The sequence below is a fragment of the Panulirus ornatus genome, chromosome 46 (assembly GCF_036320965.1).
Source record: "Panulirus ornatus isolate Po-2019 chromosome 46, ASM3632096v1, whole genome shotgun sequence".
NCBI lineage: Eukaryota > Metazoa > Arthropoda > Malacostraca > Decapoda > Palinuridae > Panulirus > Panulirus ornatus.
In genome coordinates, this window is record NC_092269.1 from 15,629,924 (window position 1) to 15,655,316 (window position 25,393).

A 25,393-nucleotide genomic window follows, 5' to 3' on the forward strand; every position below is an offset into this window, starting at 1 on the left:
AGGAGGGCAAGGAATAGAGTGAATTGGAGCGATGTGGTATACCGGGGTTGACGTGCTGTCAGTGGATTGAATCAAGGCATGTGAAGCGTCTGGGGTAAACCATGGAAAGCTGTGTAGGTGTGTATATTTGCGTGTGTGGAAGTATGTATATACATGTGTATGGGGGTGGGTTGGGACATTTCTTTCCTCTGTTTCCTTGCGCTACCTCGCAAACGCGGGAGACAGCGACAAAGTATAATAAAAAAAATAAAAAAAAATAGGTAGTATGTCTGAGGAAAGAAAACTGGGTGTTTTGGCTCTGAGTGAAACGAAGCTCAAGGGTAAAGGGTAAGAGTGGTTTGGAAATGTCTTGGGAGTAAAGTCAGGGGTTAGTGAGAGGACAAGAGCAAGGGAGTAAGTAGCACTACTCCTGAAACAGGAGTTGTGGGAGTATGTGATAGAGTGTATGAAAGTAAATTCCAGATTGATATGGGCAAAACTGAAAGTTGATGGAGAGAGATGGATGATTATTGGTGCATATCCTCCTGGGTATGAGAAGAAAGATCTTGAGAGGCAAGTGTTTTGGGAGTAGCTGAATGACTGTGTTAGTTGTTTTGATGCACAAGACCGGGTTATACTGATGGGTGATTTGAATGCAAAGGTGAGTAATGTGTCAGTTGAGGGAATAATTGGCATACATGGAGTGTTCAGTGTTGTAAATGGAAATGGTGAAGAGCTTCTAGATTTTTGTGTTGAACAAGGACTGGTGATTGGGAATACCTGATTTAAAAAGCGAGACATACATAAGTATACGTATGTAAGGAGGAGAGATGGCCAGACAGCGTTATTGGATTACGTGTTAATTGATAGGCGCGCGAAAAAGAGACTTTTGGATGTTAATGTGCTGAGAGGTGCAACTGAAGGGATGTCTGATCATTATCTTGTGCAGGCGAAGGTGAAGATATATAGGGGTTTTCACAAAAAAAAGAGAGACTGATGGGGTGAGGAGAGTGGTGAGATTAAGTGAGCTTGAGAATGAGACTTGTGTGAGGAAGTACCAGGAGAGACTGAGTATAGAATGGAAAAAGGTGAGAACACAGGACGTAAGGGGAGTGGAGGATGTATTTAGGGAAGCAGTGATGGCTTGCGCAAAAAATACTTGTGGCATGAGAAGAGTGGGAGGTGTGTTGATTAGAAAGGGTAGTGAGTGGTGGGATGAAGAAGTAAGATTATTAGTGAAAGAGAGGAGAGAGGCATTTGGACGATTTTTGAAGGGAAAAATGCAAATGAGTGGGAGATGTATAAAAGAAAGAGGCAGGAGGTCAAGAGAAAGGTGCAAGAGGTGAAAAAGAGGGCAAATGAGAGTTGATGTGAGGGAGTATCATTAAATTTTAGGGAGAATAAAAAGATGTTTCGGAAGGAGGTAAATAAATTACGTAAGACAAGGGAGCAAATGGGAACTTCAGTGAAGGGGATAATGGGGAGGTGATAGCAAGTAGTGGTGATATGAGAAGGTTTGTTGAATGTGTTTGATGATAGAGTGGCAGATATAGGGTGTTTTGGTCGAGGTGGTGTGCAAAGTGCTAGGGTTAGGGAAATTGATTTGGTAAACAGAGAAGAGGTGTAAAAGCTTTGCGGAAGATGAAAGCCGGCAAGGCAGCAGGTTTTGATAGTATTGCAGTCCAATTTATTAAAAAGGGGGTAACTGTATTGTTGACTGGTGTGTAAGGTTATTTAATGTATGTATGACTCAGGGTGAGGTGCCTAAGGATTGGCGGAATGCTTGCATAGTGCCATTGTACAAAGGCAAAGATGATAAGAGTGAGTGCTCAAATTACAGAGGTATATGTTTGTTGAGTATTCCTTGTAAATTGTATGGGAGGGTATTGATTGAAAGGGTGAAGGCATGTAGAGAGCATCAGATTGGGGAAGAGCAGTGTGGTTTCAGAAGTGGTAGAGGATGCATGGATCAGGTGTTTGTTTGGAAGAATGTATGTGAGAAATAATTAGAAAAGCAAATGGATTTGTATGTAGTATTTACGGATCTGAAGAAGGCATATGATAGAGTTGATAGAGATGCTCTGTGGAAGGTATTAAGAATATATGGTGTGAGACGCAAGTTGTTAGAAGGAGTGAAAAGTTTTTATCGATGATGTAAGGCATGTGTAAGTGTAGGAAGAGAGGAAAGTGATTGGTTCTCAGTGAATGTAGGTTTGCGTCAGGGGTGTGTGATGTCCCCATGGTTGTTTGATTTGTTTATGGATGGGGTTGTTAGGGAGGTGAATACAAGAGTTTTGGAAAGAGGGGCAGGTATGCAGTCTGTTGTGGATGAGAGAGCTTGTGAAGTGAGTCAGTTGTTGTTCGCTGATGATACATAGCTGGTGGCTGATTCATGCGAGAAACTGCAGAAGCTGGTGACTGAATTTGGTAAAGTGTGTGAAAGAAGAAAGTTAAGAGTAAATGTGAATAAGAGCATGGTTATTAGGTACAGTAGGGTAAAGGGTCTAGTCAACTAGGAAGTAAGTTTTAATGGAGAAAAACTTGAGCAGGTAAAGTGTTTTAGATATCTGGGAGTGGATCTGGCAGCGGATGGAACCATGGAAGCGGAAGTGAATCATAGGGTGGAGGAGGGGGCGAGAATTCTGGGAGCCTTGAAGAATGTTTGGAAGTCGAGAACATTATCTCGGAAAGCAAAAATGGGTATATTTGAAGGTATAGTGGTTCCAACAATGTTGTATGTCTGCGAGGCGTGGGCTATGGATAGAGTTGTGCGCAGGAGGGTGGATGTGCTGGAAATGAGATGTTTGAGAACAGTATGTGGTGTGAGGTGGTTTGATCTAGTAAGAAATGTAAGGGTAAGAGAGATGTGTGGAAATAAAAAGATTGTGGTTGAGAGAGCAGAAGAGGGTGTTCTGAAATGGTTTGGTCACATGGAAAGAATGAGTGAGGAAAGATTGACCAAGAGGATATATGTTCCAGAGGTGGAGGGAACGAGGAGAAATGGGAGACCAACTTTGAGGTGGAAAGATAGAGTGAAAAAGATTTTGAGTGGTCGGGGCCTGAACATGCAGTAGGGTGAGAGGCGTGCAAGGAATAGAGTGAATTGGAACGATGTGGTATACCGGGGTCGACGTGCTGTCAATGGATTGAACCAGGGCATATGAAGCATCTGGGGTAACACATGGAAAGTTTTGTGGGGCCTGGACGTGGAAAGGGAGCTGTGGTTTCGGTGCATTATTACATGATAGCTAGGGACTGAGTATGAACGAATGGGGCCTTTGTTGTCTTTTCCTAGCGCTACCTCGCACACATAAAGGGGGAGGGGGCTGTTATTTCATGTGTGGCGAGGTGGCGATAGGAATAAATAAAGGCAGACAGTATGAATTATGTACATGTGTATATGTGCATATGTCTCTGTGTGTATATATATGTGTACATTGAGATGTATAGGTTTGTATATTTGCGTGTGTTGACGTGTATGTATATACATGTGTATGGGTGGGTTGGGCTATTCCTTCTTCTGTTTCCTTGCGCTACCTGGCTAAGACGGGAGACAGCGACAAAGCAAAATAATATATATATATATATATATATATATATATATATATATATATATATATATATATATATATATATTCTTTTTTTTCTTTCTTTCATACTATTCGCCATTTCCCGCATTAGCGAGGTAGCCTTAAGAACAGAGGACTGGGCCTTAGAGGGAATATCCTCACCTGGCCCCCTTCTCTGGTCCTTCTTTTGGAAAATTTAAAAAAAAACGAGAGGGGAGGATTTCCAGCCACCCGCTCCCTCCCCTTTTAGTCGCCTTCTACGACACGCAGGGAATACGTGGGAAGTATTCTTTCTCCCCTATCCCCAGGGATAATATATATATATATATATATACATATATATATATATATATATTGCTTTGTCGCTGTTTCCCGCGTTTGCGAGGTAGCGCAAGGAAACAGACGAAAGAAATGGCCCAACCCACACCCATACACATGTATATACATACGTCCACACACGCAAATATACATACTACACAGCTTTCCATGGTTTTCCCCAGACGCTTCACATGCCCTGATTCAATCCACTGACAGCACGTCAACACCGGTATACCACATCGATCCAATTCACTCTATTCCTTGCCCTCCTTTCACCCTCCTGCATGTTCAGGCCCCGATCACACAAAATCTTTTTCACTCCATCATTCCACCTTCAATTTGGTCTCCCACTTCTCCTCGTTCCCTCCACCTCCGACACATATATCCTCTTGGTCAATCTTTCCTCACTCATTCTCTCCATGTGCCCAAACCATTTCAAAACACCCTCTTCTGCTCTCTCAAACACAATCTTGTACACATGTAGAAAATTCCTATTGTCTACCTTTTTTCATTCCCATCGCCACCCCGCCACACATGAAACAGTAACCCCCTCCCCTCTCATGCGTGCTAGGTAGCGCTTGGAAAAGACAACAAAGGCCATATTCCTCTAGCTGTCATGTAATAATGCACCGAAAACCACATCTCCTTTCCTACATCCAGTCCCCCCAGAACTTTCCATGGCTTACCCTAGTAGCTTCACAAATCTGGTTCAATACATTGACAGCACGTCGACCACGGTGTACCATATCGTTCCAATTCACTCTATTCCTTGCACGCCTTTCACCCTCCTGCTTGTCCAGGCCCCGATCATTCAAAATCTTTTTCACTCCATCTTTCCACCAAAATTTGGTCTCCCACTTCTCCTCGATCCCTCCACGTCTGACATATAAAAAAATTTGGTCAATATTTCCTCTCTCATTCTCTCTATGTGACCAAAGCATTTCAAAACACCTTAGTCTGCTCTCTCAACCACACTCTTTTTATTACCACACATCTCTCTTACCCTATTATTACTTACTCGATCAAACCACCTCACACCACATATTGTCCTCAAACATCTCATTTCCAGCACATCCACCCTCCTCCGCACAACTCTATCCATAGCCAACGCCTCGCAACCATATAAGATGGTTGGAACCACTATTCTTTCAAACATACCCATTTTTGCTTTCCGAGATAATGTTCTCGACTTCCACACGTTCTTCAATGCTCCGAGATTTCTCGCCCCCTCCCCCACCCTATGATTCACTTCCGCTTCCATGGTTCCATAAGCTGCCAAATGCACTCCCGGATATCTAAAACACATCACTTCCCCCAGTTTTTCTCCATTCAAGCTTACTTCCCAATTGACTTGACCCTCAATCCTACTGTACCTAATAATCTTGTTCTTATTCACATTTACTCTCAGCTTTCTTCTTTCACACACTTTACCAAACTCAGTCACCATCTTCTGCAGTTTCTCACATGAATCAGCCACCAGCGCTCTAACATCAGCGAACAACAACTGACTCACTTCTAAATCTCTCTCATCCATAACAGACTTCATACTTGCCCTTCTTTCCAAAACTCTTGCATTCACCTCCGTAACAACCCCATCCATAAACAAATTAAACAACCATAGAGACATCGCACACACCTGCTGCAACCCTACATTCACTGAGAACCATTCACTTTCCTCTCTTCCTACACGTACACATGCCTTATATCCCCGATAAAGACTTTTCACTGCTTCTAACAACTTGCCTTCCAAACCATATATTCTTAATACCTTCCACAGAGCATCTCTATCAACTCTATCGTATGCCTTCTCCAGATCCATAAATGCTACATACAAATCCATTTCCTTTTCTAAATATTTCTCACATACATTCTTCAAAACAAACACCTGATCTACACATCCTCTATCACTTTTGAAACCACACTGCTCTTCCTCAATCTGATCCTCTGTACATGCCTTCACCCACTCAATCAATACCCTCCCATATAATTTATCAGCAATACTCAACAAACATATACCTCTGTAATTTGAGCATTCACTTTTATCCCCTTTGCCTTTGTACAATGGCACTATGCAACCATTCCGCCAATCCTCAGGCATCTCACCATGAATCAAACATACATTAAATAACCTTACCAGCCAGTCAACAATACAGTCACCCCCTTTTTTAATAAATTCCACTGTAATACCATGCAAACCCGCTGCCTTGCCGGGTTTTATCTTCCGCAAAGTTTTTTCCTGCCTCTTCTCTGTTTACCAAATCATTTTCCCTAACTCTCTCAATTTGAACACCACCTCGAACAAAACACCCTACATCTTCCACTCTATCTTCATACAAATTCAACAAACCTTCAAAATACTCACTACATCTTCTTCTCACATTACCACTACTTGTTATCACCTCCCATTAGCCCCCTTCACTGAAGTTCCCATTTGTTCTCTTGTCTTACGCACTTTATTTACCTCCTTCCAAAACATCTTTTTATTCTCCCTAAGATTTAATGATACACTCTCACCCCAACTCTCATTTGCCCTCTTTTTCACCTCTTGCACCTTTCTCTTGACCTCCTGCCTCTTTCTTTTATACATCTCCCACTCATTTGCATTATTTCCCTGCAAAAGTCGTCCAAGTAGCTCTCTCTTCTCTTTCACTAATAATCTTCCTTCTTCATCCCACCACTCACTACCCTTTCTAATCTGCCCACCTCCCATGCTTCTCATGCCACAAGAATATTTTGTACAAGCCTTCACTGCTTCCCTAAGTACATCCCATTCTTCCCCCTCTCCCCTTACGTCCTTTGTTCTCACCTTTTCCCATTCTGTACTCAGTCTCTCCTGGTACTTCCTCACACAAGTGTCCTTCCCAAGCTCACTTACACTCACCACTCTCTTCATCCCAACATTGTCTCTTCTTTTCTGAAAACATCTATAAATCTTCACCTCTATTTCCACAGGATTTGGCAAAGATAAGGTAAAACATATCAAAGACCTATTTTTATAATGAGTAAACTTAGGCGAAATTTACATTTTACATAAATCAGGAACAAATCATTACATCAACCAGCAAAGGCCATATTTGATGGTGGTCATGTTAGCCACATTTTGTTTTAGAGGTTCAGATCAAGGATCACTACTGCTAGGTTTGTTTCGAGTTGGCCATTATGTTTAGATCATCTTTATGTGAAGTTTTGACAAACAGGCTTCACTTGCTTAACTAGCAAGGAAAACTAAAGAGTTTGGGTCATATCGGCATAACAGTTTTAGAGAAAACTGAAGTGTGAAAAGTCAGCCAATGGGCCGTTTTTACCGCCCCAGAGGCCAACGTTGTCAGTCGTAGCTCATATTGACCCAGTGCTGTCAGAGGAGAAGGTCAAGTGTGAGACATTAATAGACGGATGACGACAACGGACCATGACCGACGGACGGTAAACCATGGAAGACGGACGGCGGACGATGGAAGATGGACTGAAAACCACGGAAGACGGACTGTAGACAACGGAACACGGGCGAAAAACCATGGAAGACGGATCCTCGACGACGGACGACGGATGGGAAACGACCGAAAACTGACGGAAGACGGACGGCGGACGACGGACGATGGACGGAAAACCACGGAAGACGGAAGACGTACGACGGACGCTAAGTGACTGGAAAAGATCATATGAACTTCGCCCGGGTGAGCCAAAAAGTACTTATTCTTCTTCTTTGTTGTAACTAATTTAGGAACTTCTGGAAAGCATCTTCCATTTTCTCTGAAGGACAGTTTTTCTGTTTGCTAACTACTCAACTAATAAACTATCCGCCCAAGTCTCTGAGTTGATCGTTTGATATATTACATGTCATAAGTATATATTAGTATGTTGGTGAGTATAAAACGATAAACCTTATAGAATTTTAAACTGAACTTGGAGCCCATCACATATAACAATGTAGACTTACAAAATGAAAATCTTTGTCAAGTGATTAACTCGTTGAATTCAGTCAACAGTCAACGTATCGAGTAGATGTCACTAGCAACTTATATTAACATATTAGTAGAATTTCATCAGAGAATGATACATAACATGGTATGAACTGTTACACTTTGAAATCACAAATGGTCCCTAACATCCGGTCACATATCAGTCAACTGTTGAAATTTTGGAAAGAAAAAAGAAATACAAAAATGGGAGACATATATGCATGCAGTGGAATCATTTGCTAATAGTATATATTAAAAATTCTTGCTATCATTTGTCCCTCTTACTGCCGTCTAAATTTCAGTATGTTACAATGATCTTCCTCAAGCACAGTGTATTGGTTATATCTACCTACTATCTTTAAGTCTCTCAAAGCATCTTCATCTCTGACGTTTAATTCCAACGAGAACTCTTTCCTCCTGGGAGGAGAGAGAGAGAGAGAGAGAGAGAGAGAGAGAGAGAGAGAGAGAGAGAGAGAGAGAGAGAGAGAGAGAGAGAGAGAGAGAGAGAGAGAGAGAGAGAGAGAGAGAGAGAGAGAGAGAGGGGGGGGGGGGGCGGTGCTGGAGTGACAGATTCATATCCAAACTGCCCCATCAAACATACCTCGACGACCTCACACCTTTTTAGGTCCTCTACCAAATGTTGCCTCTCGCTGATCATGATCAAGATGCCGGTTTTCTTCCGTTCACTCTATGATCTTGCAACCTGCCCGCTTTTATCATGAATTTCTCAACATGCAGAACCACACCAAGTTTTCCCTTACCCTACTCTGCAACACCACACTACGTACCGTTTTCTTTCCTAGACATCCTACATCTATACATTTTAGCCTGACTTATTCTACTGCATCTGAGAGCACTACCAGCTCTCAGCAGCCTGAATCCTAGAATGTCGTTTGTTTAATTTTCTGTCCAAGTTTCCCATCCTTACCCAAAGGCTGGCAGAATAATGCTTTCCTTCAGTTCGTTTTCTCGCTATGTACGAATGTAGTTTTCCTTTTCATAATTCTTCCCTTAAACAACTCTTATTTTTCCCCTATTACATTTTGCATTATACTGAACATGATGCCTAAATCTTCTAACTTCTTCCCGGACTTCTCCATTTTCCAATATAATTTCATTATTTTTATATGTTTTGTTTCACGTTGCAGAGTGCACCGCTTCATTTACCCATATCCTCTATATTCTACACACCATATACAACGAGCTAATCATCTGTCATCACTTTTTACTCCTCCAACCAACTTCAGCTTACTTCCCTCACTTCCCATTTTTCTCTCATCTCACTCACTGCATTATCCACTCTAATTTACGTACTTTCACTCATCCTACCATTCACTTCAACCTCTCCTCTGATGTTTCCATATAATGATTTCATTGAATTCAGTAACTTTCCTTCAATGATATAGAGTTTCAGTACCTTTCACAATGTATTTCAGTCCACTTGATCGTAAACCATTTCTCAGTTCGTGAATGTTACATACTGTACAAGTTTCTTCTTGATATGAGCGTCATTACTACTTTCTCCTCAGACAAAATTTGACAAAGGAAACCTGTCCCGTTTCACACGCTGTTGCCCTTCGCCAATCTTGCACTGTGCTATCATCTGTACTTCTTCAGTAACAGTTACCTTACATCTTCCTGTTTGTTCAACACATTCCTCTGTTTCGCTTGCAGTTATCCTCACCACTATTTCCTTTGTACAAAGGCACTATCACTACTCTTGTCCAGTCAACTAATAACTCTAGGTACTTTTGTCATTTCTACCCTGCTTATAACTGCTTTCAATTCATTTATGTGTGTTGTTTCCTGTACTGGCATTTTCCTTCATTTTTCGATCATAATGTCTGATGCCATTATGCGTCTTTCCCTCTTGCCTTTTCCTCCGCCCATTCTCATCTTCCTAGCACACACAGCCTCCATTACATTATCCTTGAGCATCCTCCACATCAATCTCACCCTCTACTCCAGCTTCGCTCTATGAAGTTAGATGAAGAGCAAATCAGTATTTCATGTCAAAAAAAATGTATCTTTTGATGTCACTTCAAGGCTCGCCGGTTGTGGCTGAAGTCTGAGATATTGGCTAGCCTGGGAAGCCGAGTGGGTGGTCAGCCGGGAAAGACAGTTTTTCCTCTAAGACGTTTACATGTATAAGACATTTGATAACTGCAGGATGATGAAGGTATGAAAGTGTCATAATAAATGAAAACAAGAAATGGGACGAGAGAGATAGAGAGAACAACCGTACGTGAACTTTGGCATGTGTTGCTCACTGAACATCCTCACGTTGGTAACAGTATCATGCCTGGATGACACCTCAGTAGCTATATCATCTGTGTTCTTTATTGCATGTTTTTTGGAGCTTCCATTCCTACATTATTATATATCCATCAACTTTTTTTCTTCACTCATGTCTGTGAGGTATTAGAAGGGTTCCATTACTTTCCAGTCCATGATGCAGCCATGTTCAGCCTGTGTCCTGCTATTTTTTGCTGCTATGGCGAACGGCACAGTGGACCAAACACCTGGAATTGCCAGTGAAGGTGGTCACCAGGTGGCTGTGGTGGTGGGCCAGATGTTAGAGCGGCACTTTGCTGGATGTCAACTGGTGCTGGTCGCTACAACACATTCTTTGCTGTTGCAACAAATCAACAAGTGAGCCTATCTATATAACTGAAAGATAAGCAATGTCTCTTCTGATATCATGTCATTTTACTTGTTTTATTTGTGTTGAATTTCTGATGAGCCACTGAGCAGAGAACACTATTACCAATTGGCTCTTAGATTTTTGCTTGTCATCCCCAATTTACAGTGACGACCGTATTGAACTATTCCTTTGATATCTAATGGGAAACATTTTGGCAACAGCCACGAATGAAAATGGTCACAAGTTAAGGGAAGGAAGAAAATAACTTTCATAATCTTATTCTCATTTTCCCAGACAATCATCCAATGCTATGGGCAGCGTGGTGGTGGAGGCTGCGTCCTTGTTTGATCAGGAGCAGCCAACACAGGACCACCTCCTTCATGGACTGTGGGGGGAAGCCAGGCATACCTGCCGCGCCCTGATCCTACACCTCACCCATGATGATGACAGCCTGGCCTTCAGGTGACGTGATGTACACAGAGATAAGAAAGGTCAAACCCTTTTGACCTCTGACACTGAGACCGTATTCTATTCTGTGTTTATCCAAGGTCAACAAAGACGATCCTGTTTTACGCCAAACAATTGTGACATCATCAAAACATTAGCATATCGTTGCTCAAAGTACAGAGACATGCTTATGATAAACGCCTGCAATCCCTAATATATGCCTACCAAGGTTGAGAGAAGTAGATCAAGGTTTGGATGATGACGGCATGCAGTTCAAAGTACGATCGTAGCATAGTGTGCCTCCCCTTGCTGCTGCTGCTGGTCCACCGTGATGTCATGATGTAAAGAACCCAATGTCCCTGTCATCCCTCACCATCCTCACTACTGATGTATATGTGACGCCTGATGTGGCCAGGTTTTAGGTTCATTCTTACAACCAGAATGTAGCCTAGATCAGTACCGTTATATATTTAGAAAAATTATTATGATGTTAGATAATAAGATTTCACGAAGGCACTAGCTGGTATACTTTATGTAATCACTAGTCAGGATCTTTTGTTAGGCGATGTAAACAATATTCTCAATAAATAAATGAGCACTTCATTAATTTGCTTTTAAGTAATAATGGGGTAATGGAGAAAGAAATAAACTTCACAGTTTTAGAATCCTATATAGTTATACCTGCTCCACCCCATCTTCGTTAACTCAGCGACAGAGTTGATTTTGTCTTAATAGTACTCCATGAAGAAACTACTTCGTCTCCACAAGTAGTAAGGAACATTCCTGATGGGTCACATCCTAACTGTACAAACTCAGCCGTCCATGTGACTGGATCAATGATTTTTTTGTGAGGATGATAAATGAAACAACTGATTTGTCTTTTCTTTTTCCGCGTCATAATCCTCTCTATACGTCACCTCCGGGCCGACCTTCATGTGCACTTTACCTCCGGGCCGACCTTCGTGTGCCCTTCACCTCCGGGCCGACCTTCGTGTGCCCTTCACCTCTGGGCCGACCTTCGTGTGCATTTCACCTCCGGCCCGACCTTCATGTGCACTTGTGTCCGTGACTGAAACCTTCAACATCAAAATAGTATTATTGACACACCTATTGCAATAATATTATTGACACACCTGTTGTAATTGCATTATTGACACACCTGTTCTAGTGATATCATTGACACACCTGTTGCAATTGCATTATTGACACACTTATTGTAATAGCATTATTGACACACCTGTTGTAATTGATCAATAACGCCTACATTCTCAATCTACATGAAGTTATAAATCCTGGTCGAGAAGTCGCCATCATACAGTTCACCTTCCTGAACATCAGGATGAACGAACTAACTATCGTCTGTAACATAACATTGTGATGTACTAGACGAATATTATTATTCACACAGGCTCCTTCTGACGGCTGAGTTATGGTTGTGGCCAGAGACACCTGTTGTGATACTGGGTGTGAGGTCAGGCATGGAGGCATCTCTCCACCATCCTGTTCTCCGCAACACCAAACACATCCTCTACTTTGCTCTCCATCTCCAGAGGAAGAGCACATTGAACACAAGGCTCAGGATAGAAAATTCCAAGAAAGGTAATGCTGGCCAAGAGCAACACATTCCGCAGGCAGTCACGTGTTCAACCACGTCTGGTTAGTGTATGCCAATAGAGGCATACCACTGTTGTGAATCATGATACTATTGTAGTGAATAATGATACTCTTGTAGAGAATCATGATACCACTGTAGTGAATCAAGATGCCATTGTAGGAATGAGTAACTACATACAATATCTCTTGTGTATGTTAAATACAGTCTAGGAAAAGCAATACTACTCAGTATGTTGCTGCAAATGGCCAACCACTTGTAAGAAAGTATTTGCTGATATTTCTATTTCTTCTGGTAAATACATTTCGATAGAACGAACATTGTTCAGCAACAACACGATACTACGGATAGTCACCTGTAGGTATGAATACTTTCTTCATTTGTTTATCATGTTCGTTCACTTCACCAAAAGGAGAAAAATTATCTTTTATAAATCTATTGTCTGTCTCTCTACACTGCCTTAGGTTAAGATCGCAAATCTGAGTCACGACATAAAATTATCACAGAAAATGTTTATCGCTCAGTCATTATGTGCATTAATGTTTGTTGGGATATAGTGATGTGTCCATACAAAGCACACATATGTCATGTAAATATCAAAATCAGAAGTATATTACATATGTAACGTTCATATACCTACGTTCGCCTTTTGTCAGAGTGGAGTGACAAAGCAAGTGTGTACCGAAGATGTCTATATTGTAATGATGGTGGGATGCATGTACAACTGCTGCCTCAATGGGACGTAAACACTGGCAACAAACAACACATACGTGACCTAATCTCTGGTATGTAGTGAATCATGGTGCCATTGTAATGAATACTGGAGCAATGGTAATGAATCATGATACCATTATAGTGAATAATTGCGCCATTGTAATGAATCATGATGCCAGTATAATGAATCACAATACCAGTTTAGTGAATCGTGGTGCCACTGTAGTGAATCATGGTGCCAGTGTAGTGAATCATGGTGCCACTGTAGTGAATCATGGTGCCAGTGTAGTGAATCATAATGCCACTGTAGTGAATCATGGTGCCAGTGTAGTGAATCATAATGCCACTGTAGTGAATCGTGGTGCCACTGTAGTGAATCATAATGCCACTGTAGTGAATCGTGGTGCCACTGTAGTGAATCATGGTGCCATTGTCGTGAATCATGGTGCCATTGTCGTGAATCATACCCTAGGTTCAGTCCATTGACAGCATGTCGACCCCGGTATACCACGTCGTTCCGATTCACTACATTCCTTGCACGCCTCTCACACTCCTGCATGTTTAGGCCCCGATCGCTCAAAATCTTTTTCACTCCATTTCGCTTCTCCTTGTTCCCTCCACCTCTGAGAGATGTATCCTTTGTTAATCTTTCGTCACTCATTCTCTCCAAGTGTCCAAACCATTTCAACATACTCTCTTCTGCTCTCTGAACCACACTATTTTCATTTCCACACATTTCTCTTACCCTTTAGTTACTGTCTCGATCAATCCACCTCACATCACATGTCCTCAGACATTTCATTTCCAACACATCCACCCTCCGCCGCACAGCCTTATCTATAGTCCATGCCTCACAGCCATATAACATTGTTGAAACCATTATTCCTTTAAAAAATACCAATTTTTGCTCTCCGAGTTAACGTTCTCTCTTTAACTTTCCAATTTTTGATCTCCGAGATAACGTTCTCTCTTTCCACACATTCTTCATCGCTCCCAGAACCTTTTCCCCTTCCTCCACCCCGTGACTCACCTCCGTTTCTATGGTTCCATCCACTGCTAATTCCACCCCCAGATATCTTCTTTCAATATCTTTCCAGTCAAACTTACATCCCAATTAACTTGTCCCTCAACCCTACTGAACCTAATAACCTTGCTCTTATTCACATTCACTCTCAACTTTCTCCTTTCACATACTTTCTCAAACTCAGTCACCAACTTCTGCAGTTTCTCATTTGAGCCAGCCACCAGAGCTGTATCATCAGCGAACAACTGACCCACTTACCAGGTCCTCTCATCCCCAACAGACTGCATACTCGCTCCTCTCTCCAAGACTCTCTCCATTTTCAACTGCTGGGACATCACACACCCCTGCCGCAGACCGACCTTCATGGGGAACCAATCACTCTCCTCTCCTCCTACTCGTACACATGCCTTACGCTCTTGATAAAAACATTTTACTGCTTTTCTCAACCCTCTCGTGTGTCTTCTCTAGATCCATAAATGCTATATGCAAATCCATCTGTGGGTGTGTGTGTGTGTGTGTGTGTGTGTGTGTGCGTGTGTGTGTGTGTGATGAAGATGAAATCGCAATTCAATAGGAGTTTTGATAGTTTTATTTAACATGTTCTTTTTCAGTACATGCTGCACGACATATTTCATGGAGACAATTCGCCTCATTAGGTGCAAGCAGCGCAAAAAGCTTTTAAATCCCATCACCAACAGACAACATCCGACTTGGTTCTGCTATGCCGAAATATACAGTAGCGTGGTCGTTAAAAAGGAAATTGAGGCGTACCTTGTGGTTAAGGGAGGTTGTGTGGGGAGGTGGGGCTGGGTAACAAGATGTGTGTTCGACTGATTCTTTCGTAATGATTTCGTAATAATAGGATATGCTTTATAGTCACGTGGGGACATATCAAAGTTATTAGTATTAGCAATTAAGACATCCAATGATATGACGGCAGGCATGATCAGATGAGGAGAACAATTAAGTTGGTTGTTAAGGTCTACAGGCTGGTCATTTTCTCACCAGTGTTTAGCGATCGCATTTTGTGGTCATCCCTGCTTACTGAATGACTGTGTCTTTAGCATCTCTCAGTTACTGTTCTCCTGGTCTGGTCAATGTACGAAGCTTTATATGCCTTACATCTAAAAGTGTAAACACTCCCAGTTTTCTGATAATTTGACCTACTTTTAATTAGTCTCACTGATACTGTTTTTGTATTGGAAGACAACACTAAAAACGTTGATTTTGGTATCTGTCTTACATTAGCTAAGTTAGGAGACTAGGGCAACACTAAACATTTAGACCAATCATCGTTTGTCACAGTTTTGTATTAGATGCATAAAATGTCTTCCTAGCTTTCCAATAAGTCTTATTCACAAACCACCTAAGATACAAAAAAGAAAAAAAACTGCCCAACGATACGTCCTATACGACAACATTCTTCTACCAGAAGGATTGGAACACATATGTGGAATGTTCTTAAAAGCATAGATATAGCTACAGACATTTTACAGAAGAATCATGTACTGGAAAATAATGAGTTGGTAGCCTTTCTGTAGATCTCAGAGGATAAGACATTAGATTCCCCGGTTATCAATACATCAAGGAATGGTAATTTCCTCCCTTTTCCCATCAATCTTGAGTTTGATAGTGGGGTGGATATTATTCATTTCACTCAAAAAAATATCACAATCATGGGAAGATGGCCATAGAGACCACACATCATCGACGTATCTAAAGGGATATCCCACGGCAAGACCAAATTTCTGTCTGTAAAGATTACCTTCTTCATCTTGGAAAATATTATTTGGAACACAAAGTTCTATGAAGTCAGTGAAAGTTTTAATGCTTATTGTAAAAGACAACTATGTGGGCAGGAGCTGGGGACTGGAGCCCTGTCCCCCAATCTTGTATTTCCAGTCTTAAAAAAACTGAACAGTAGAAGCCAGACGGGGAATGCTCATCCTATCCAAAGGCTTAGGCTGGGGTGTCTAAATGTGTGTTGAAATAACCAAGATGATAAGAGAGGAGAGACATGTAGTATGTTTAAGGAAAGAAAACTGGATATTCTGGGTGTGAGCGAAACAGAGCGTAATGGTAAAGTGGAAGAATGGTTTGGAAATGTCACATGAATAAAGTCAGCGGTTGGTGAGAAGGCAAGATCTAAGGAAACAGCAGCATTACTGCTGAAGCAGGAGTTGTAGGAGTGTGTGCAAGGGTGTAAGGAAGTGACTTCCAGACTGGTGTGCGTAAAAATGATAGTGAATTGCGAGAGCTGGGTGATTATTGGTGCTGGACATGAGAAGATTATGAGAGATAAGTGTTTTGGAGGCAATGAGTCATTCTGTCAGTATTTTGGTTGCAAGAGACCGGGTATTAATGACAGGTGATTTACATGCAAAGGTGAGTAATGTGTCAGTTGAGAGTAAGATTAAAACGCATGGGGTATGTAGTAACATGAATAGGAATGGTGAAGAGCTTGTGGAGTTGTGTGCTAAGAAAGGACAGGTGATTCGGAATACCTGGTTTAAAACGAGGGACATACATAAGTATGCACATGCTGACAATGATGGTCAGCAAGTATTATTGGGTTAGATACTAACTGACTGGTGCAAAAGAGAGACTTTTGAATGTGAATGTGATGAGAAGGGCAGCTGGTGGGATGTCAGTCATTACCTTGAGGAGGCGAAGATGAAGATTTGCAGAGGTTTGGGGGAAAATGGTAAACGTTTTGGGTAACAAGAGAGTAGTAAGAGTACGTGAGCTTAGACAAAAGACTTGCCCAAAGAAATACCAAGAGATATTGAATGCGGAATTGTAAATAGTTAGAGCAAACGAAGCTACGAGGGTGGGTGAGGAACAGGAGGTATTAAGGGAAAAAGTGTCAACATGTGCTAGAGATGCATGCGACATGCGCAAAATAGGATATAGGCAAGCTGGAAAGGGAAGTGATTGTTGGGATGAAGTACAGTTGCTCGTGAAAAAGGAAAGAGAGGAATATGGATGGAAAGGAGTGCAAATGATTGGGAAGACTCTAAGAAAAAGCCTCAGAAGGTCAAGAAAAAGGTGCAGGGGAGAAAAAGAGGGCAAATGAGAGTTTAGGTGAACGAGTATCAGTGAACTTTAATGAGAATGAGATGTTCTGGAATTAACTTAATGGTGAGAGAAAAAACAAGAGAACTAGTAGAAACAATGGTGAGGGGAACAAAAAAGGAAGTAGTAACACGTGGTGATGACATAAAGAGATGAAGTGAGTATTTTAAAGGATTGTTGAATGTGTTTGGCGATAGAGTAGCAGATGTATGGCGTTTGCGTCGAAGTGGTATGCGCATTGCATGGAGGGTGCTCTGGTGAAAAGAGAAGAGGTGGTGAAAGCCTTGTCTGAGATGAAACGTGGCTATCCGGCTGGATTGGATGGTACTGTATATGAATTTCATAAGAAAAGGGATAACTGTTATACTGAATGGTTAGTTAGGATTTTCAGTGTATGCATGGATCATGGTGAGGCGCCTGAGCAGTGGCGGAATGAATGTACAGTGCCACTGTATAAAGGCAAAGGGGTTCAAAGGTCAGTGTTCAAACTATAGAGGTATAACTTTGTCGAATATACATGGAAAGTTAAATAGGAAAGTAATGACTGAGAGGGTGAGAACATGTGCAGAACAGTAGATTAGGATGCAGTGTTAGAGATTGTGTAGATCAGGTGTTAACTTTAAAGAATGTTTGTGAAAAATACTTAGAGACAGAAGGATTGTACGTGCCACTTATTCATTTGGAAAAAGTATATGTTAGGGTTGATACAGATATCTCGTAAAAGGTCCTACAAATGCATGGTGTGGGAGTATAGCCATTAGAAGCAATGAGAAGTATTAATCAAGGCTGAAAGGCATTTGTACGAGTAGGAAGAGAGGAGAGTGAATGGCTACAAGTGAAGGTTGGTCTGCGGTAGCGGTGTGTGATATCACTGTAGTTGTTAAATTTGTTCATGGATGGGGTGGTGAGGGAGGTAAATGCAAGAGTCTTGGAGAGAGGGGAAAGTAAATACAGTCTTTGTGGGATGAAAGGGCCTGGGAAGTGAGTCATTCTTGTTCGCTGGTGATACAGTACTGGTGGCTGATTCGAGTGACAAAATGAAGAAGTTTGTGATTAAGTTTGGAAAAGTGTGTGATAGGAAGAACTTGTGGATAAATGCCAATAAAAGCAATCCTATATGGTTAGCAGGTTAGAGGAACAAGTTAGACGTGGCGCGTTTTTCAATAGAGGAAATTTGAAGAAAGTGAAATATTTTAGATACCTAGGAGTGGACATAGCGGTAAATAGAGCCATGGAAGCCCCGTTTTTAAATCTATTGATATCTTTTTCAATTTTCTTTTTCAGTCATTTCAAGTATACAATTGTGTTCTTACACCATGAGGGCCTTTGTTTTATATTTTAGCTGGTCATGGAAAATATATATACTGCGAAACTGTCACGACTGGATATGCAATACATACCATCAAGTGTTGGTTTTATTGTGAAAATGAATTATGCTTACCATATATACCTCACGTTTCAGATCGACCAGAGGACTTCATGGGTTACGAGTTCAAGATCGTGGCTCTTCCCTTCTTCCCAATCTCGGCCTTCAAGCGGAACAGCGAGGAACCAGGGACCATCTTCACCCCATTAGACTCCATCGATCTCAGAATGTTGGACAGCTTCACTGCCCACGCCAACTTCACGTGAGAGAGAGAGAGAGAGAGAGAGAGAGAGAGAGAGAGAGAGAGAGAGAGAGAGAGAGAGAGAGAGAGAGAGAGAGAGAGAGAGAGAGAGAGAGAGAGAGAGAGAGAGAGAGAGAGAGAGAGAGAGAGAGATTGTATCAGTCGTACATGGAAGGAGTTATTCACTTTAAGGATAATCCAGAAATATTCTGCACTCTAAACATCCTTCGAGTAACTTTACGTGAAATCTTTTAAATAACTTTCTTTGGAAAGATTACTGCATCTTGTGTGGTGATAGAGTTGGTCCAGCTAAGTACGTACCAGAAGTTATTGTTGTGGGAATGGAAGCATATATCCTCTCTTCCCTTTGAATTTATCAAATCATCAAGTTCGTTTTTCAACCAATCCTATCCTAATGCCATTTGGGCAAAGGACCTGTGAAAATCTTTATTCATCTTACTCGCATTTAGCTTTCAACTGTGAGGCGAAGTGTTTCTTTATGCAAAGAAAAAGCGTTAGCCTTTCCTCCACTGACAAGTCTTAATGGTCTGGCTTGAAGTATCTCTAATAGATATATCTGCATTACCTTTCCTTCGCTTCTCCGTTCTGACACTGCCATAAGCAGTCCCCTGTGGTTCCTTTTCCTCGTCTAACTTCAACTTGGATGATGCCAACATTCCCTTACCACCTGAGTGCTTCATACTAGTCCTGTGTCCCTTCCTATAGTTTCGTTTCGTCCTGTCCACACAGCACCTCCCCCTCTGGGCACAGCATATCAGGCGTAGTATACCACGTGGTATTCTTTATCGTCTTGTGAAGACTTGTGCTTCTGACTTTACGTCCGTATTTAATCATCTGTTCGGCTTCTACCATGAATTCTCATTTTTAGAGCAGCGGAGGTAAAGCCTATTCAAAATGGTTAACAGTTCTAACCTTTAGACTATCTTCCTGTTTGTCTGACCTCGGCTATTTCCAAAGTCTATGGATGTCTCCTCGTCTTTCTATTTCCTTAAACATCTTGAATTTCACAGCCTTATTATTGTTCATCAGTATGGCTTTCGTAAGGCAAAATCAAGCTATGATATTTAAGATTATCCTTTTCATGTCTGGTGTTTCTCTGTTAGGTACTCTAGAGATTCCTAGGTTCTGGCCAATGATATATCGGAAGCTTGTGACAGAGTGCGGTACCAGGGTCTGCACTCTAAGCTCCTCTCTTTTAGCTTTCCTTCCTCACTCTATCTTCACGTCTCGCTTTCCCTCTGACTCATCTACAACCGTCATCAAATCTCCGCTACAGTCATCTTCCTCTGTATCAACGATTGCCTTTCTTCAGCAGATACGCAGACAATTCAACACTGCAGTCCTTAAATTCTTTCATATCTGCTCCGTCGAGCTCTCTTGCTCGATCTACGCGTCATTTCGTCACAACATCCTCTTTAAACTCAGATTTGGAGAGGATTGTATGGTAGACGCAAGCTAATTACATGCAGTTTCTCTAAAACACAATTTCTGTCCTTTTCTTCCTAAAATCTCTGTGATACATACGTAGATACACAGACCAAACAAAACCAAGGCTCAAGCAAGGTGGTCCGGCATTAACACAAAGAAGAAAAAGAGAAAGAAAATGTAGCCTACAAAAAAAACAATGAAAGAAAACGATTGCAAAGCAAAGGCTCTCTCCCCACCCTCCATTCCCTTCAACACACGTCTGCAGGAGAACAGGCAGAAAAAATTCCTTGCAGGATTAATAAGTCTGAAGGAAATCGGTAAAAGAAAGTTATAAGAAAAATGAACGTGTGGTTCTGCAATTCTAGGAATGAACACTATAAAAATTCTTGCTACGTCTGTACCATCTCATCTCACATGGAAACAAACATTACACAAAAAGCATAACCTTCCTCTAAAGAACTAGGAGTTGTTTTCAGATGCGGTCTTCTTCTCTTCAGAACAGCTGCTCCAACTTCACAAAGGATTGATTTATTCTTGATAGAGTAGTGCGCAGAAGCTATCCTACTTATCAATTCTTCCATTTTGACTTCAGAACCTCATCAAATTTTGCTACGCCGGATTGCTAGTTCTCTCTCCCACGTCTAGAGATGTAACACTGGTTTCTGTTCCCAGGAACTGGCTGACTGAGTGACTTTGCCACTTACGAGAGCATGTGAAACACGTCAAGCCATTCCGTCAATCTTATTGTGTTACTGATGGGAACTTAAGGGTGCGTCGGTGTGGCATCTGTTTCTTTCTGTATTCTACAAAGCTTTGGAACTCTGCCTTATCATATCTCTCCTAATAACTGCAATCTGCCCCTTTAAAAGGAACTTTCTTACTTCCTCCAAAACCCTTATGGAATTTTTCATCTCACCTCATTGTTCACTTTGACCAGACCTCAATGAAGGTTTCTGTCTGTGACTGGAAGCCTCGACATAAGAAAGATACAAGGCACAATTATGATAATGATTTTCAACTTTAGATTTTAAATGGTTGTTGTCTCATTATGAAGCGAAATTGGGAAAAAAATACAAGAAAAGCTTTCGGATTTACTATTTAGACTAGAATCTCTGAGCTCATCCCAGAGAGCGTGATGAGGTATACCTTCAACAGGTACGAGGTGCGGGAGCCCCGTGATGGTCAGTGGGGTGTGGACCCCGGAGACGGGAATTGGACGGGGTCAGTAGGAGCCCTTCAGCAGGAGCGGGCAGACTTCTGCTTGGTTCTCACCGTCAACCCGACAAGGATAAAGATCGTGGAGTTCACCGTCCCCTACTTCAGGGAACCTATTGTCATATTTTCCCTCAAGCCAGGACTCTTGCCTCAGCATCTAGCCATCATTAGACCATTCACAGGTCAGTTCTGACATCTTATTCTCTACGTTTGAAGCGAAGCTGTTTTTTTTTTTTTTCATAGATCCTTCGATAGTGTTAGTGTGTGTGTAGACCTTCATGACAAGTTCAGTAGTTCTCCAAAACATAAAAGAGGTCATTTGCTCCACTTATTCTTCTAAAATTGACCTGCCTGTGGAAAACTAATGAAAAGAAAAAAAAGAACCGCCTTTGTATTAGATTTGCTCTTTTACAATTCCTTCTTTATCTTGTCACGCTAACAAAAAAAAAAATCGATTTTAAAGACGAATATAATGAAGCATCCGTAATGGGAGTAGACTATCTGGGCTTGAAAGTTTCGAAATATTTCAACACCATATGCTTTCATAGTCATACAAATGGACTTCCATGGTGTGGCAGTTACCGTTCCTGATCGTGAACCATTTACGGGTCGCCCAGAGTCATGCGCATAAGTTCAAATCCTGCTTGCAGCTCAACCCACCTATTCATCTACCCCTAGGGGTTGGTTCCTTATATTGCTACAGTATCTACAAGCTCTTCACCATTTCCGTTTACAACAGTAAACACCCCATGTATACCAATTATTCCTTCAACTGCCACATTACACATCTTTGCATTTAATTCACGCATCACTATAACCCGGTCTCGTGCATCACAACAGCTAACACATTCATTCAGTTGTTCCCAATACACTCGAATCACATGAACTTTCTTCTCATGCCCAGGTGCATATGCACCAATAATCACCCATCTCTCTCCATCCACTTTCAGTTTTACCCATATCAATCTAGAGATTACTTTCTTGCACTCTATCAAATACTCCCACAACTCCTGTTTCAGGAGTAGTGCTACTCCTTCCCTTGCTCTTTTGCTATCACCAACCCTTAACTTTACTCCCACACCATTCCCAAAACACTCTTACCCGTTACCCTTGAGCTTCAATTCACTCAGAGCCAAGATATCCAGGTTACTTACCTCAAACATACTACATATCTCTCCTTTTTTCTCATCTTGTTTACATCCACACACACTTAGACACCCCACTCTGAGAATTCGAGGAGGATGGGCACTCCCGCGATAATCCTTCTCTTTCCCCTTTTAGAAAGTTAGAATACAAGGAGGGGAGGGTTTCTAGCCCCCCGCTCCCATCCCTTTTAATCTCCTTCTACGATAAGCGGGGAATGCGTGGTAAGTATTCTTTCTCCCCTATCCCTAGGGATATATACATATTTATCTATTTTTATCTATTATACTTTGTCGCTGTCTCCCGCGTTAGGGAGATACCACAAGGAAACATACGAAAGAATGGCCCAACCCACCCACATACACATGCATATACATACATGTCCACACACGCACATATACATACCTATACATTTCAACGTATACATATATATACATGTACAGACATGTACATACATACACATGTACAAAATTCATACTTGCTACCTTCATTCATTACCGTCGCTACCCCGCAACACATGAAATGACAACACCCTCCCCCCCAACTATAATGCACAGAAACCACAGGTCCCTATCCACATCCAGGCCCCACAAAACTTTCCATGGTTTACCTCAGACGCTTCACATGCCCGGGTTCAATCCATTGACAGCAAGTCGACCCCGGTATACCACATCGTTCCAATTCACTCTATTCCTTGCACGTCTTTCACCCTCCTGCATGTTCATCCCCCGATCGATCAAAATCTTTTTCACTCCATCCTTCCACCTCCAATTTGGTCTCCCACTTCTTGTTCACTCCACCTTTCACATATATATTCTCTTGGTCATTCTTTCCTCACTCATTCTCTCCATGTGACCAAACCATTTCAAAACACCCTCTTCTGATTTATCAACCACACTTTTTTTATTACCGCACATCTCTCTTACCCTTTCATTACTTATTCGATCAAACCACCTCAGACCATACATTGTCATCAAACATTTCATTTCCACACATCCACCCTCCTCTGCACAACTTGATGTATAACCCACACCTCGCAACCACATAACATTGTTGGAACCACTATTCCTTCAAACATAATCATTTTTCCTTGCCGAGATAATGTTGTCGCCTTCCACACATTTTCAACGCTCCCAGTAGTTTCGCACGATCCCCCACCCTGTGACTCACGCTTCCATGGTTCCATCTGCTGCCAAATCCACTTACAGATATCTAAAACACTTCACTTCCTCCAGTTTTTCACCATTCAAACTTACCTCCCGATTGACTTGTCCCTCAACCCTACTGTACCTAATAACCTTCCTCTTATCATATTTACTCTCCATTTTCCTCTTTCACACACTTTACCAGACCCAGTCACCAGCTTCTGCAAGATCTCACCCGAATCAGCCACCATCGCTGTATCATCAGCGAACAACAACTGACTCACTTCCCAAGGTCTCTCATCCACTACAGAATACATACTTGCCACTCTCTCCAAAACTCTTACATTCACCTTCCTAACAACCCCATCCATAAATATCTTAAACAACCAGGGAGAGATCACGCACCTCTGCAGCAAACTGACATTCACTAAGAACCAATTACTTTCCCCTCTTCCTACTCGTACACATGCCTTATATCCTCGATAAAGACTTTTCACTGCTTCTAGCAACTTTCCCCCACACCATACATTCTTAATACTTTCAACAGAAAATCTCAATCAGCACTACCATATGCCTTCTCCAGATCCATAGATGCTATATAGAAATCCATTTGCTTTTTTGATTATTTCTCACATACATTCTTCAAAGCAAACACCTGATTCAAACATTCTCTACCACTTCTGAAATCACACTGATTTTCCCCAGTCTGATGCTCTGTACATGCCTTCACCCTCTCAATCAAAACCCTCCCATATAGCTTCCCAGGAATACTCAACAAACTTATACATCTGTGATTTGAGCACTCACCTTTGTCCCGTTTGCCTTTGTACAATGGCACTATGCATGCATTCCGCCAATCCTCAGACACGTCACCATGAGTCATACATGCATTAGATATCCTTACCAACTAGTCAAGAACACAGTCACCTCCTTTTTTAATAGATTCCACTGCAATACTATGCAAACCAGCTGCCTTGCCGGCTTTCATCTTCCGCAAAGCTTTTACTTCCTCTTCTCTGTTTACCAAATCATTTTCCCTAACCCTCTCACTTCGTGCACCACCTCTACCAAAACACTCTATATCTGCTACTCTATCAAACATTCAAAATACTCATTCCATCTCCTTTTCATATCATCATTACTTGTTATTACCTCCCCATTACCCCCCTTCACTAAAGTTCCCATTTGTTCTCTTGTTTTACGCACCTCATTTACCTCCTTCCAAAACATCTTTTTATTCTCTTTAAAATCTAATGATACTCTCTCACCTTAACTCTATTTTGCCCTGTTTTTCACCTCTTGCACCTTTCTCTTGACCTCCTGCCCTTTTCTTTTATGTACCTCCCAGTCATTTACATTATTTTCTTGCAAGAATCGTCCAAATACCTCTCTCTTTTCTTTCACTAATAATCTTGCTTCTTCATCCCACCACTCATTACGCTTTGTAACCTGCCCACCTCCCACGCTTCTTGTGCTACAAGCATCTTTTGCGC

At 41.7% G+C, this 25,393-nt stretch overlaps 1 protein-coding gene across 1 annotated transcript in view; it reads left to right on the plus strand.

The window, feature by feature from the left end:
- Window positions 1–10,277: 10,277 nt before the first annotated feature.
- Window positions 10,278–25,393, plus strand: part of LOC139763319 (uncharacterized) — a 74,843-nt gene continuing 59,727 nt past the window's right edge. The window contains exons 1-6 of the mRNA XM_071689341.1: window positions 10,278–10,477; window positions 10,764–10,931; window positions 12,325–12,515; window positions 13,185–13,313; window positions 18,804–18,969; window positions 21,553–21,794. Coding sequence (XP_071545442.1) covers window positions 10,278–10,477; window positions 10,764–10,931; window positions 12,325–12,515; window positions 13,185–13,313; window positions 18,804–18,969; window positions 21,553–21,794 — 1,096 coding nt within the window. The remainder of the gene's footprint in view (window positions 10,478–10,763; window positions 10,932–12,324; window positions 12,516–13,184; window positions 13,314–18,803; window positions 18,970–21,552; window positions 21,795–25,393) is intronic.